This window comes from Anthonomus grandis, chromosome 2, assembly GCF_022605725.1.
Source record: "Anthonomus grandis grandis chromosome 2, icAntGran1.3, whole genome shotgun sequence".
NCBI classification, from domain to species: Eukaryota; Metazoa; Arthropoda; class Insecta; order Coleoptera; family Curculionidae; genus Anthonomus; species Anthonomus grandis.
Window position 1 is genome coordinate 35,555,672 of NC_065547.1, and position 15,521 is coordinate 35,571,192.

General features: G+C 30.9%; 1 protein-coding gene across 1 annotated transcript in view; it reads left to right on the plus strand.

Moving 5' to 3' along the window:
- The window catches only part of LOC126750662 (homeobox protein DBX1), a 69,546-nt gene that overhangs the window by 9,248 nt on the left and 44,777 nt on the right, over positions 1 to 15,521 (plus strand). Inside the window, exon 2 of the mRNA XM_050460340.1 lies at positions 875 to 1,350. Coding sequence (XP_050316297.1) covers positions 876 to 1,350 — 475 coding nt within the window. The 5' untranslated portion in view covers position 875. The remainder of the gene's footprint in view (positions 1 to 874; positions 1,351 to 15,521) is intronic.

Below are 15,521 nucleotides of genomic sequence, written 5' to 3' on the forward strand. Positions count from 1 at the left end.
GTTCAGTTCACAGGGATCTTCCCGTAATAACGGGGAAATCCCAGCCGAATCGCCTCGCCGGTGAATTTCTTGGAAAATATTGCGTTGCGTTCGGCTGTTATAAACAGGCCGGTTAATCCGTCGACCGGTTAATGCGAAGCCGGTTAAGAAGAATTATACTGTATATATAAACATTTAAGTATTCTAAAAATCATAAAGTATAAGATTTTGACTTATAAGGGAATGCAATTATATTCGATAAATTTACTTTAATCAGGGTATTTGTATATAAACTTAAAATCCTAGAAACATCAATTTAAATACCAATTTGTTTAATATATTGGCAGTTAAAAATGGGATTTTCGTATTTTTTTGGTATTCGATCTTTGCCGGTATAGACATTTAAAGATGAAAAACAGAAAAGCAAGAGAGCTCATAAACACAAACATATCATAAAAATATGTAGATTTTTGATCCATACACATTTTTGGGCTTTCAATCGTATTTAACTTATAATTAATATATTTAATAAATATTTCAGAGTCAAAGCAACTTAAAAATCAACTGAAATAAACGTTTTTTTCATCCAGAGTATCAATATTATTGATATGACATATTGCTTACCAACATATTCCAAATAATGTTAAAATTGAAAAAAAACTACTGAAATAATAATTTTGAAAACAAATGTGATTTTATTATGTATACGTCAAAACAATTTTAGAATATTCATTAGTTTTCACAATACATACTAATGAAATAACATTTGTAATGACATAATTATTATAGTAAAATAATAATTTATTGCACGATTTATAAATTTAATAATTGATTGATTGATTTTATGTTCTTGTTTTTAGCAATGCATATATTAACTAATAAAATGTTTTTTTAGAATGTTCCAGAATACGATGCAGTTTGTTACCCATCGCACCAAGATGCTTAAAAGTCTCAATAATAACCAAAATCCTTTTTCCATGGAAAATCTTCTTTCTAATGGAAAAATTTCCCCCATTTCCCCAGAGATGGATTTAGAATGCGACCCAACCCGTCCAGAAGACCTTACTGAGCAAGATTATAAGCGAAATAGCTACAGTCCCAGTTCAACTAAGTTGGAAGATGATTTAAGCGATCATTTAGAAGAGAGAATGTCACCGAATGAGCGTTCAAATCAAAACGATTTTTTTAGTCGATTTAACTGTATCAGAAGTCGGATTTGCTCAAACTGTGGTAGATTAGACTGTAATTTCTTGCAATGTAGACTAACGAGTGAGAGTATGATTATTAAAGACAGCAAACCGGTGCTAAAATTTAGTGTAAGTGCAATATTGGGAGACGAGAAGAGGGAAGCTCAAAGAAATGGATCAAGTGGTAAGTTCACACATACTGAATATTTGTAATAAAATGAAATTGAACCATCAAGAAAACTTATTAAAATTATTAAAAAAATTTCCTATTCTACTAAGGTCTGGCGGTATTCAATTAACTGATATTTAGTTTCAACTGTGATTAAGAATTACATTTTTTAAAATAAATGGTTAGTAACTTCATTTTTAGGGTACTAATTAAATCGTTTTAACAGTAAGTCTCTTTTAGTTTTGAAGGTGGTAGACATTGGTACAGTAATAATAACTAAACCTTCGAATGGCTTTATTTTTAAATTTAACACGGCGCGGCGTTTCGGTTGGTGGGTATCTCCAAACGTTATCAAGCGTAAACTAACAACAACTACTATTGAACGGACTTATACAATACTAATGATGTGCGATTTTTTGTTGCTGACTGAAATGCATGATATCGTGCAGAGTCCTGACAGTAGAGGTTTCCAAATGTTGAGAATTTCGACACTGGGCTAGCTGAAGACTCCTTGATTCTGCGCAATGTATGTTGTTTTAAGAAATTTTCTTCTTTTTTTCCAGTGTTGTTTCTTAGATAAAATTTTTCCTTCTGCTCAATATATATTGTGGCCGTTGGACCAAGAGTGTTCTGCAATTCCTGATCTGGACACTTCTGCTGTTAGGGTTCACTTTTGGTTCTCTTTTTCCTAACCTCCAAGGATCGTTTTGTCAACAAAGGTGGCAATCATGGAGTCACTATAGTCAATCATCAAGGACTAAAATAAAGGGCGGCCGTAATATGCAATAACAGTGACGAGTGACGACCTTATGATGGAGATAGAAAATATCACCAAGCACCTTCAACAAAATAGGTACTTACTAACACGGGTCAAAACAACAATTAAGAACGAAGCGGTAACAAAAAGAAGATAATTAAAAGAGCCAAAGGAATCCTTAGGATTTCTTGAAGAAACGTAAATCGAGAAAAACCAAGAAATCTTCGGCCCGTCCAGTAGACCTCTATTATCACGATAGACCAATAGACCTCTACTATCACGACTCTGCAAGATACAATGCAGTTCACGTATTGCCAAAACTTTAGAGTTGGGCTAAGCATCATAGGTATATAAGCCCGTAGAATATTAGTTGTTGTTAGTTTAACGGTTGGAGGTACCGACAAACCGAAACGTCGCGTTAAATTTAAAAATAAAGGCATTGCAAGTTCGAAGATTTAGTTAAATCTCTTTTGCTTTCTATCGTTTCTTTGGATAAAAACAATATTTATAAATATACATTTTTCTGTTATAAGGGATATCATTAGCCGACATTAGCTTACCGACGTTTTTTGGTATAAAGTGAAGTGTAATTTTATTGTATTTGCTTGGCGATAATACACTTATTGTTGGAACGAGATGCTCTATATTTTTACATCATTAGATATCCCTTTAAGAGATGAGCTTAAAAATTAGTAAAATCATTAATAATCCTTATTGAAGCGGAAAGAAAATGTTCTATAAAAATAATTTTGTTTGTTAATCACTGTTTTGGTTGCGATGATCTAAGAATTGTTTTGTAGCCTTAATTTTTTACCAACGAAACCTTTGTTTTATGAAGGTTTGTTAGTTTCCTATAGATTAATGGAGTATTAAAATAGTGCTGTTTGGATTTTTTTCTACAATTTTCTAAAATGAAATCATTTTCCTAGAATTAAAAGAACCAGTGATGTCCGTACTTTCAGTTAGCACTAATCATCGCTTATACAAATCTACATTAGAACTTTAATCAGTTGCTAATACAATACTAATACTATATGTTGAGAATATTAAACAAAAATAACTTAGTTTGTAATTTAGAATCTTTACATTGAAGGTATAAATGGTATATAAGTTTTAAAAAATAGGAGTAAAATAAATAATAAGTTTAAGTGATAATACTTCACAAACGTCTTACTAGAATCCTAGGTTACTGGCTATAACGTTTTAGTTAAGTAACTCTTGATTAAATTGCGAATCAACATCAAATTTAATGTAATATTTAAAGTGCTATAGGACGAGTTATATCTGTTGTTTAAATCGGCAAAAATATATACTGCTGCATTCAAAAATATAATCAATAAATTGATTATGCCAGATGTATTGGACAAATCCCGTAAATTCCCATTAAAACCTTTTCTGCCTTTTTTTATGTACGCCCATCACACCATTAAAAAAACAATTCTGACAGTCCATGTATCCTATACTGTAACATTCTCCATTGTGCTGATATATTGCGAACAAATAAAAAACTCTGGCATGCTCTTTAATAATAAAAATACGGGGTCATAAAAATAACACGCCCATTTAACAAAGTAGACTGAATGTATACAGGGAGTTTTCTTAAGCCTCACATCAAATATACCCCAGCGTGTAGGGATTAAATCTTAAAAAAAATCGCTTTTGTTTGTCCTTCTGTGCTTGGTGGTTTGTACAGTATTGTTAACAGATAGATTCATAATGGGATGTTTTCATAAAGTGTTATAAATAGGGGTTCCACTATGGGTGGTTTTCATACAAGTTTAATACTTTAGAATAACATTGGTGGTCTTTTGTCAGTTGGATTTATCTGTGTTTAATTTACCAGAAGAAAATTTGTTTTGCAATTAGTATATTGGTTTTTTGAAGAAAATTATATCAAAGTAATTATATTGTTTTATTTAATTGAAACTAATAAAAAAATTACATATTTTAAAGTTTGAAAAAAAGTACTGTTTCGGAAAATCTTCATTACTATTAGAAGTAAATCTATTTTGCACTGAAATCCCTTATCCTGGTCTAATCTTTTTAAAGCCAACATTTGCATTATAAAATTTTCGCCTGTATAGGATAATTCAAAAGTAAGTGGTAAAAAGTGGTATAAAATATAATAAAGTAATTCGTCATGTTAATTATGATAATTTGTAATTTGCAAAACTCTAAATTGCAAAAAGCAAATGTTTTTGATGCCTGTGGAATTAAAACACTAAAGTGTTTGTGATTCACTTTGTATTTAAATAGAATTTTATATTGTGTTTTTCACAAACTCAGAAAATTGGCTCAAACAAGATACAATTGTGAAAAAATGGCACTTGTATTAATTTCTAACTTTCATATAATAATTTAATCGACGTAATATTAAAATTACGAAATACACAGATGTTCTCTTAAAAGATATCAAATTATGAAAATTATCCGAATATTGGTCCCTAATGTTTTTATTCCCATGATAGTTCGCCTTTCTACTTTATTTTATATATTCTTATTTCTTTATTGTAATATTTCCATAATTTACAATTTCCATGTAGAACATATGCCTAGGATTCTAGTACTATGTACTTACGAAAAACTAAAATTCTTTGTCCTTTGTAATACGTAAGTTGATTAATTTAGAAAGATGTACCTACACTTACCATTTTTTCCATACAACACCAGATATATTTAATGTTTTCTCTTGTATCTGTCTCTGCCTTTTATTGATATCTAGTAATTATAATCACAATTTGATTACCAGTATTATGCATGAAAAATATTCTGATGTCAACCTTTTAATTAAATTCGTTCATCTATATAATGGTCATTCCGAGAAGAATTTTTTTTTTCAAAAAGGAGAAACTGAAAAATTCAAGACTAATTATTTATAGACTTAAATATAAATAGCATCATTAATATGAAATAGTTCGGTTTCCAACACGACTTTCTTGGTAACTATTAACGCCACAGTCAAAGGTAGCAAACTCATAATTTATTTGTGAATAATAGTATTACAGTTGGTAATAATATTAATAATTTAGCTTAGCCCTTTTTTATTTAGATATCAATAATTATAATAGGTAGTTCTTATTATCTGTAATTGTTTTCGTTATAAAATCAGCATTTTGTTGATATTAAATAATTATAATGAGACTATGATAAACAGCAGCTCTATCAAAATTGTTTATATAGATAATATTATACATTATATAGATAATGTATAAAGGTCACTGTCCGAAGAAGAGTTATTCTTCTTTTTCTTAGAACATTAAAAGGCTAGAATTAGTAAACAACAACTTTGTTTGAGTGCACAGGGGTAGGAAGGGTGTTTTGTTTACAAACATATTCATCGATTCTCTGTTGTCAAGTTAACGCGCATTTTCAAAAGAAGAAATTTTCAGCTATATATCAACACATATGATAATGTTAATTTAAGTTATCTATGTTAGATTTTGGATTAAAAATAAAAAGTAGAAATAGATATATGTTATTCTAAGCGGAAAAATAACAATTATTAATTATCTTGCGAAATCTCATCTTGACTCTTGAAAAACGGCTTTGTGTTTACATTCGGAATTTGTGAAGTTCTGGGTTTTTCTTTAGTTTTTGGTTTACGATGGCAAAACTTGTGCCGTTTGTGCCACACCACAGGAAAAAGGGAATTTAAGCCGATTTTTTCACAAGTAAATTCAGAGATTGTCATAACATCAAATCAAGGGACAACTGTTGTCATAAATGTAGAATAAAATAACTTATTAAGAAATCTATAATAGTTATAAAATATTAAATAATTATTATAGTGCCTTTACTCTAATGCAATACGTTAAAAAACGCAAAAAGAGTTCAGAAACGGTAATATTGTATATAATTTAAAGCATAACAATAAATACGACGTCACTGGTAAAGATTGTATCGGTGGAATTAACCACGCGATCGAGCGGCGTTGCGACGTTGTTGACTTTTTCTCTAATATACGTTATCTGCATTCATTTAACTTTAAATGTTGACTTCTTTATAGAGTAGCTTATCATATTTTATAAATAAAATGCATTGTTTTGTGCCTGTCAAAATAAGTTTAACAGTAAAATTTTTATTATATTATAAAGTTTGTTTTTTTGCCATTTCTACATAAGCATTTGGCATTATTGCGTCAGAGATGTTGGAAGCAAACAAACTGCCCATATTTCCACGCCAATACCAATTTCTAGCCTTTCAATATTCTAAGTTGTTTTTCAAAAAGGGCTAATGTGAAAAATTCAACACTAATGCAAAGAAAGGAAAATATAAGAACTTATGTTTAATATATCTAATTAAATCTCTCTCTATCTTAGGCAAATAGCAATATTAATACAAAATAGTTCGGTTTCCAACACGAATTTCTTGCCAACTATTAATGCTACATATGCTAGTATAGCTAAGAAAGTCTTACTAACAAGTTGAAAACCCCTCGGAGACCTATTTGGAAATTAATTATTTATTTGATATATATTGGAATCTCTCAACATCTGAATTTGTTTTGGAAACACTCTTAAAGATTAGTTTATCAGAAATATGAAAATTTATTATCGTAATATACCGGAGGACTAATAATTTGTGACAATTTAAAGAACTAAAATATCGAAAATTCGATTATCACAAGGTCATAAGAAGAAAAAATCAAAAATGAAATCGTCAATCTCTTAATTAATTATTAATGTCGTTTTGCTCAATTTCTGAACATTGCTTATAAATATTTGTAATTTGTAAACAGGCAGACTAATGTCAATTATTTAAGCATCAGCTTTAGAAATAAAAATTGTTAGTATTTTAGATTTATCGATATTTTTCCATCATCTATAGTACTAGAAAAAAGTTGTAAAACAATAAATTATTTAATTTCAATAAATAAGTAAATAAGTAATTTGAAGTAAATAAGTAAAATAAGTAATTTAAAAAATTTAATTTATTTGAAAAAGATTAAGATTTTTTGGTTAAATATAGGGTTAGTTATTAAAACAAATTAAAAATAATAAATCGATAGCTTTTCTTAATAAGGGTACTGGAAAACTCTTGGAGACGCTGACCCATACTGTCTATGACATTGAAGATATGCTTTTGAGGAATATTGTGCCATATTACCCAAGTGGAATGAACAAGCTCTTGTCTAGTCCTAGCTAGTGCCACATGTTCTATAGGATTCATGTCTGGCGATAATGCGGGTCAGTCCAAACGATTGTTGTTTTCGATTTCAGATACTCATTTACAGCTCTGATATGGTGAGGTCGAGCGTTATCATCCATAAAACCCAAAGTCTCACCATCAGCTCCTCGCCATAGTCTGATGTAAGTGTCTAGCCTCTCCCTCAGGTATCTGTCATTGCAGTCATTGTGCCTTGAATATAAATTAAATCTGTGCGACCATTAGACCAGAGAGGCTATCCCAGAACACAACACTTTCTCCTGCAAAGGGCGTGTGCATGAACAAGCTCGACAGTTCTTGTTGGCTTTCTCGATAGCCGGTGACTATAGATCTTCAAACAAATTCTTATTTCGTTAGAAAAAAAAACATCGAGTTCCAAAATTTTGTTCTTATGCCCGCTGTAGTCGAAAAACTTTATGGCCGTGTTGTAGTAGGAGTCCTCTTAATGGTTAACATGTTGCCAGGATTTGCCTTCACAATGTAGAGGGCGACACCTGACCTCCCGAAGCATCATGCATATCTGGTATTGCCATAATTGGGTTTCTTTGAATGGTTAAGTGAATATAATAGCTGTTGTTAGCTATAGTCACTAACTTTCTACCGGTTCTCCGTCTATCACGAAGAGAATTATTCTGGAGATAACGATTCCAAATGCCAGATACATCATTTTGCCAAACCCCCACTCTATTAGCCACGAATCTTTGAGAGTGGCCTTCTTCAAGTAAAGCCACTATTCTTGCATAATCATTCTCACTTACAACTTGTCAAGGCATCTTTTTGGGTAAACTGGTAAAATATAATTTTCTTGATCTTAATAATCGAACCAAAAATGGAAAACTTACAAAAAAAATAATAACATTGTTGTCAAGCAACAAAGCGACGAATACTAAAGATAAACATTAATAAATAAGTCCACAAAAAATTGCGGATGCTAAAGAATTTCTTCGCAGAAAAATAAGGTGATGCAAAACTTTTGAATCTATTTGTATATACACTCCTTTTTTTATTTTTTATATATTTTAGATACCTTAGTTTAAGGGGCAGCATAAAATTATTATTGACATATATATTTTCAAAAAACATATGTGCCTTATATGAAATGAATACGATTTTTTAGTAAATTTTAATATAAAATATTTAAAAAAAAAACAAGAAAACTAATAATATAAGAAATAAAGTGAGCCTAAAGCGAAGCTCGAGGCGTCGCACCACAGATTCAGCACACAACTCGATAGAGGTGTTAAAGTGTGTGACGTAATTTCCTCCTTGGGTGCCGCCAACGGGTCTGTTTTAACACTTCGGTATAGAGTGAGACAGGCGAGATATTTACGAGAGTTTCCACGGAGCAGCTACAGAAAGTAGAGCCAGACTAAAGTTTTGCAGGAGAGAAAGTGTTGATACGTTGAAAGGATGCAACTTACTTACTAAATTTAGAATATTAATACATGGGATTTTTTTATAAAATAGCCTTAAATTATTTTATTCTTTTAAAATCTTCTGACTTAAAATTACTTATTTTTTTATTAATAACTTTACAAATGATATATGCAAAGATACAACAGGAACAGATAAAAAACTGTAATAAAGATAAAAAATTAGAATAAAAATACTTACAAGACAACTACAGATTTTTAAGCAGCCAAACAGAAAGGATAACATCATAAACTACAATAAATATCATTATTGCCTAAATAGGAAAACGATTTTTTAAATCTTTGAAAAAATAATACTTAAGACAAAAAAAAAACAAAAAAAAAATATTACAAATTTAGCACAAACCTTATTTAATCAAGCCGCTCTCGAACAATACAATATAGTCTAAGAGTGGAAACATCCTACATTCAGTTTCGATGTGTTGCATACTTTTAATAGGTGATAATGCATTGTATAAAATATGAAATAATTTCTAGGTGTAAGTCTTTTAGGTGTATACAGGTTGGGGAATTGAAGATTACGCATTATCCAAAATCATGGCAACTCCGCTTCCTCTCGTCAATGAGCGGCCGCCTCCAGTCATCTAATAGGCTGTTTTTATTTTTTACAGATTAAAATAGCAATTAAAATATCAGTACGCTATTCTGTTGAATTTTAAAATGCCAATTTTTTTTTCAACGTATTATAGCTTTCGAAAGAGTTAAATTATTAAATAGTTCTATGGAGACAATTCGGCAGTGCAATCTAAGAATTTCTTTATAATAATATAAAAAATAGGTCGATTTCATGCGAAAAAACAATTTTAAATGTCGTTTCCAATTTTGAGACATTCTGCCGAGATATTTTCAACAATGTCATACTAAAGTGCAAGAACCTTCTATAGAAAGCTCCAGGAGCAAAAACGACTGGAAGAAATGGTTTGTAGGGGTATAAAACATGGGTACAAATAGTTCAAATATTTCCAAACTCAGGAGGTAATCTGTATCCTAAACTTAGGCAAAGAATGAAATTTTGTAAAACCACGATGGAAAACGCAAATTAACTTTAACTTTAAACGCCCAAAAATATCTTGAGTTGCTGCAAAAGCAAAGTTCTTTCTGGCATTTAAATCCTCCCTGATTTAGATCGGACTATTTACCCCAAGACAATTGTCCTGCTGAATGCAGTTATAGTAAAAGAAATTTTAACAAATACTTTTCCTAACCGTCCTATTAGTGGAACTGGTGAGATTAAATGGCCTCCTAGATCTCCAGATTTATCTTTTATTTTTGGGGTTATCTTAAGGACACCATTTACAAACGTGAATTTAATATCCCAATAAATTGAGAGAAAGTATTGTCGAAATTCGTGCAAATTCCATTTCATCAGAAACCCTTTTGCAAGTACAAAATGGCTTTAATGATAGATTAACTTAATAGATATGATATATTGCAAGTAAAATCAAAGTTAGAGGTTTACTTATGTCGTAATGAAAAACAACGACAAGGCAGACGAGTAGCAGAGCGCACAAAATACACGGGTGCGTGTATATATGCGTACGCGTAATATTTGTTAAGAAAAACTATATCTATTAATACCCTGATGTAATATTTTTTGCCGATGCAAATAAAAATTATTTATATTGTTATTATATATTTAACCTTTAAGCACTTGTCTATGCAAAGTGATCAATTCTCCATCCTGTATAGTTTATTATTTCAAGATTTTTATATTTAGTTTTTTTTTAGTTGTTAATTAGTATTTGTTAAGAAAGACTATATGTATTGATATTCTGATGTAATATTTTTTACCTATGCAAATAAAAGTTATTATTATTATTATATATTTCACCTTTAAGCACTCGTGTATGCAAAGTGATCAATTCTCCATCCTGTATAGTTTATTATTTCAAGATTTTTATATTTAATATTATTTAAATTTTTTCATACGTGATGAAGTCAATATTTATTAAATTTAACAAGTTTGACAAATTATTTGTGGCGTACACAAGAATCTTTTTTTTGTTTGGCTTAGACTCATTTCTGTTTATCCTCTATCAAGTTTCATGTTCCAGATGTGATTTGCTTCTAAAAGCAAATGGATGATTATGCCTTATAGTTCAAGATATCTCCTAATTCAATATTTTAATTTTAAAAATGACTATATAGTTAAATGGTATAATATTTGTGGAAGATATTCAAGTTTTTATAAGTATGCTAGGTTAGCAATTTCTATTCATTTCTCTCCATAAAAGTACCATATCAAAACTTGTTCAACCTACGTTTAAATCCGGCAGAACCGTTGATTTTTTAACAAGTTATTTCTTTTCTTCTTCGTTTAAAGAGCCTTCAGTAGAGGTGCATCTTTACATCATCAAAATGATGCTCAATACAAGTTATTCTAATGATTCTAGTTATATTTATTTGTTGAATATTTAAAAAAAATATTATTTAACTAATTTCTAGAGTTTCCAAATGTTAAATGATTAAAAATAATAAATTTAAAGATAACAGCAAATATAATATATGAAATAATTTTAAATTCTTAATGTACAATAGATTTGAATCACAAAACAGTTTAACCAATAACTGAGTTTTAATTTTCGGTTGAAAATTAAAACTCATTTAGTTAGTGGTTAAACTGTTTTGTGATTTGAGTATCCCACCAAAGGTTTCAGCCATAGAACTAAAATAAATTTGTAAAATATTCTCCTAGTAGAGGATCAAAATATATTCAACGCCATAGGTGCGTAATGTGAGAAAAAAAGAAATAGATGGCAAGTAATAAAACGACAAATTTATATAAGGGGTTCAAATTATGAAACTCACATGTATATAATATGTTTATTTATTACTGCATCCATTCAGATGCAAATAATGCCAATTAAAAATAATTTAGCAAACTTCTATTAATTCATAAAAACTCTAAATTGCTGCAGAATCATAAGTATTGCATTAAAGAGTGATTCACATAATGTTTAATACACCAATAACTTATTAACGACGTTTATTAATCCATTTTGTTCGAATTAGCTTTCTTAATACTCGTAAAGAATACGGTGTATTTAGTTTTGATTACTTTTTTTAGGGCTTGTTTGGAATAATGTTCAATTTTCTTGTCCTTCAATCATAATCTGTTAGTTATGATTTTTAAGAATATTTAGTTACTATAAAACAATATACTGAAACGAAGGTATAAAGGCTATGAGCCAATTTATATTTTGATTTTACTACACTACTGTTAGATGCCATAGCATCCAATTTTTTTCGCGATCTCATGTTAAATACAAGAATTATCATTATACCGTCTACGCTTACATAAACCATGAGCTTATGTTTCGGTTTATGTTTATATGCTGTTTATTATATTCTTTGTTCAGTCCACTTTGAACCAAGTCCACTTTGGTTCTGCCTTGCCATGAGCCCGCTATCTAGCCAACTCAATTCAACTAGATACGGATTTGGTCTAAAAAAGGATAATAGATAACTGAAAAGAGTAAACCATCTACTTTATATGGATGATTTAAAAATTCTTGCAGCAACATGAAATCAACTAGATTAGATGGTTAAGATAGTGGAAAAATTTTCTGATGATATAGGAATGATCTTTGGACTGGATAAGTGACGAACTGTAAACATTACTAAGGGTAAACTACAACCAGGTGACTTTGAAACAGAAAACGGTCAAATAATTAATGCTATGGACGAAGAATCCTACAAATATCTAGAAATAAAGCAGGCGCAAAGAATAGACCATAGAACTATAAAGAATGAGCTGACTACTAAGTTCATTACAAGAGTGCGACGACTTCTTAAAAGAAGTCTTAACAGCAGAAACTTATTTAAAGCTATTAATACATATGGAGTCAGTTCATTAACCTACTCTTTTGGTATTATAGGATGGAGTAAAACGGACATCGAAATTTTGTAAAGAAAGGCTAGAACACTCCTAACGAAAGCCAATAAGCATTATCCGCGGAGTGCCGTAAAACGAACTATGATACCTCGACATATGAGAGGAAGAGGAATGACCGACATAGAGAAGCAGCTAACTCAGCAAATTAGTAACTTGCGTTCCTTTTTCTTAAGAAAGGCTGGAACATCACACATTCATCGTGCCGTATGTGAAACAGACGACTCAACACCACTTAAACTACAGGAGCTTGCGCTGCCCATACACCATCGCACCGAGCAAGAAAAAATGCAAGCTTGGATTGGAAAACCACTACATGGAAGGCATGTTCAAGAGTATGTCGACATAGCGGCGTCGAACTACTGGTTGACTTCGGGACAGCTTTTCCCCGAAACTAAAGGGTTGCTTGTGGATATCCAAGATCAAGTTATACCAGCAAAAATTATTTAAAGTTTGTCGTAGGTGACCCGACGATACAAAGTGACAGATGTAGGTATGGATGTGAGACAACAGAGTCTATTCAGCATGTCACCGGTGGATGTCAAACTTTTGCACCAACGGAATATAAATAACGACATGATCTAGTTGCAAAGATACTGCATCAAGAGGTTGCAGAAAAAGTAAACCTCTTATCGGTAGCCAAGGTACCATATCATAACTATAAGCCGGAACCAGTTCTTGAAAATGACCAACACAAATTGTATTGGGATGGCACTGTACTCACAGACCAACGAGTAAGTAACAATAGGCCTGACCTAATCCTAATCGATAAAATTTCTAGGAAGACAATCCTTATTGATGTAGCTATTCTTAATAATAACAACCTAAGAGCAAAACATAATGAAAAGATTGTTAAGTACAGGGATCTAGATGCAGAAGTCCACGCTATTATCCACATCATGAATCGTCAGAAAGTTCATTGGAAACGCAGATAACACCAACTAGTTTAAAAAACACATCATGTACTTTTATTCTAAGTTTATTTTTGTAAATAAAGTTAAAAAACAGAGTAAGACAACATGGAAAGGACTCCACCAGAAGTTCATCCTTCTGATATCTGAGATATCTGGGATAATTGAACGATCCTCCCTTACCCAGGGGGGAGTGCGATTGCCGTTTGGCATGAAATCTAATAATAATAATAATAGCTTCCAATATTTCAAAGAAAAAAATTAACCAATTTATCAACATCAGATAATAAGTGTTCTATTTAAAAAGACAGTTAAAATAAAAATGAAACACCATGTTTTAGTGTCACAAATCAAAGGTAAATTTAAAACATGTTACGTGTTTTGCTTTAAATAAAGCATCATCAAAACCAAACATTTAAAACAAACATAACTCTAAACAAAAAATTAAATTAATTAAACTATTCCACAGTGATATTATTCGCTTTATCTATACATAGGTTTGCGAAAACTTGAAGTTTTTGAAATCTCTAAAAATAACTGAGATACGCTGCAGTTACAACGAAAATGGGATGTGTTGTACGTTATGATTATTCAAATTAAATAATGATACTCAATATTCATGCGGGATGTCTGCAGCCGCTTTTCATAAGCATACTCGTCAACCATGTTGTTTACCTGAGACCAGTCTCGAGGTCCTAGGAATCGATTCGCGTTTTTGACGATCTGTCGTATCTGATTTAGAGCCGCATTGCTTAGTAGATCTGTGACCGATTAATTCACCTCGCAATTTATTGAACAAAATACATCATATTTTAATACAAAAAGAAAATTGGATTACCACTGCCATATAATGTTGTATTAAAGTTGCTAGAAAAGGAACCAGAAACCACACACCGCAGAATTCAAAAAAATTCCATAGAAAAATGCATTTCTGTATATAAGAAAAGTCGAAAAATTCCTTATTGTAAAATGCGATTAATTTCTTATATTTATATTATATACCTGCGCACGAAACGTTTTTAGAGTTATGTGAAATTTATTCTTTAAAATATTGATATTGGAAACTATTGATTGATTATTAAGCGTTCGTGAAAAACATTCGAGGAACCTCTTCGAATAAAAAGTAAAACGGCCCTGCGTACCGTTTTTCATTATTCTTTCAATTTATTTAAAATTATCAAACATTTGAAGAAGCGATTACACTAAACCTAAAAGTCTTTTCAGTAAGAAGTTAAAGCAAACACAGAATCGAACAAGGTAATAACTGGTTTTATACTAGACAAATCATTTGAAACAATTTTATTATGTGGTCGTTTAGTAATTTTATATTTTGTCTATCGATCTTTTGTATAAGTTCCCCTAAAGTCAGTAAGTAACGGCTGGCGCCAGCATCAGAATCGTGGCGTCAGCTGTTCCACCACTTAGCCTAAACATCGGATAAACTATTCTGCCCCCCAATTCTTGTTTTGTTTATTTCCAGTTAGTAATACACACATACAGAAAAAAAATACACGTTTTTATGTATCTTTGTATATATAATTTTTTTGTGATAATATCGGTATTTTTCTGTGTGACTGCACGTTGCACGGTGGAATTTTAAAGCGCTAGTATTTTTTCTTAATTTCTTGTGGCTGTTTATACTCATTCCAAAAGAGTCCAAATTATTAAACGTAACGTTTTGTAAAGGCTATATTGCATGGTTACCTATTAGTGTAAAGATGTGTTTTCCGCTACTAAACTATTTTAAATATAGTTTGAAATTTTGAGACATCCTTTTATCCAGGAGCAAGGACGACTAGAAGAAATGGTTTGTAGTGCCCTAGAGGCGGATTTTACACGATCAAGTATTTGAATGGACCGTAAAACTGTTACCAGTATTTGGAAAAAACATGGGTACATATGTTTCAAATATTTCAAAAAGCAAGATATTTCCGCAGGACTATTGGTGAAGAATCGAATCTTGTGGAACCATGGATGGAAAAAGCAAATGAAAATTAACGTTTTTTACAAAATATTCTATTTTCGGA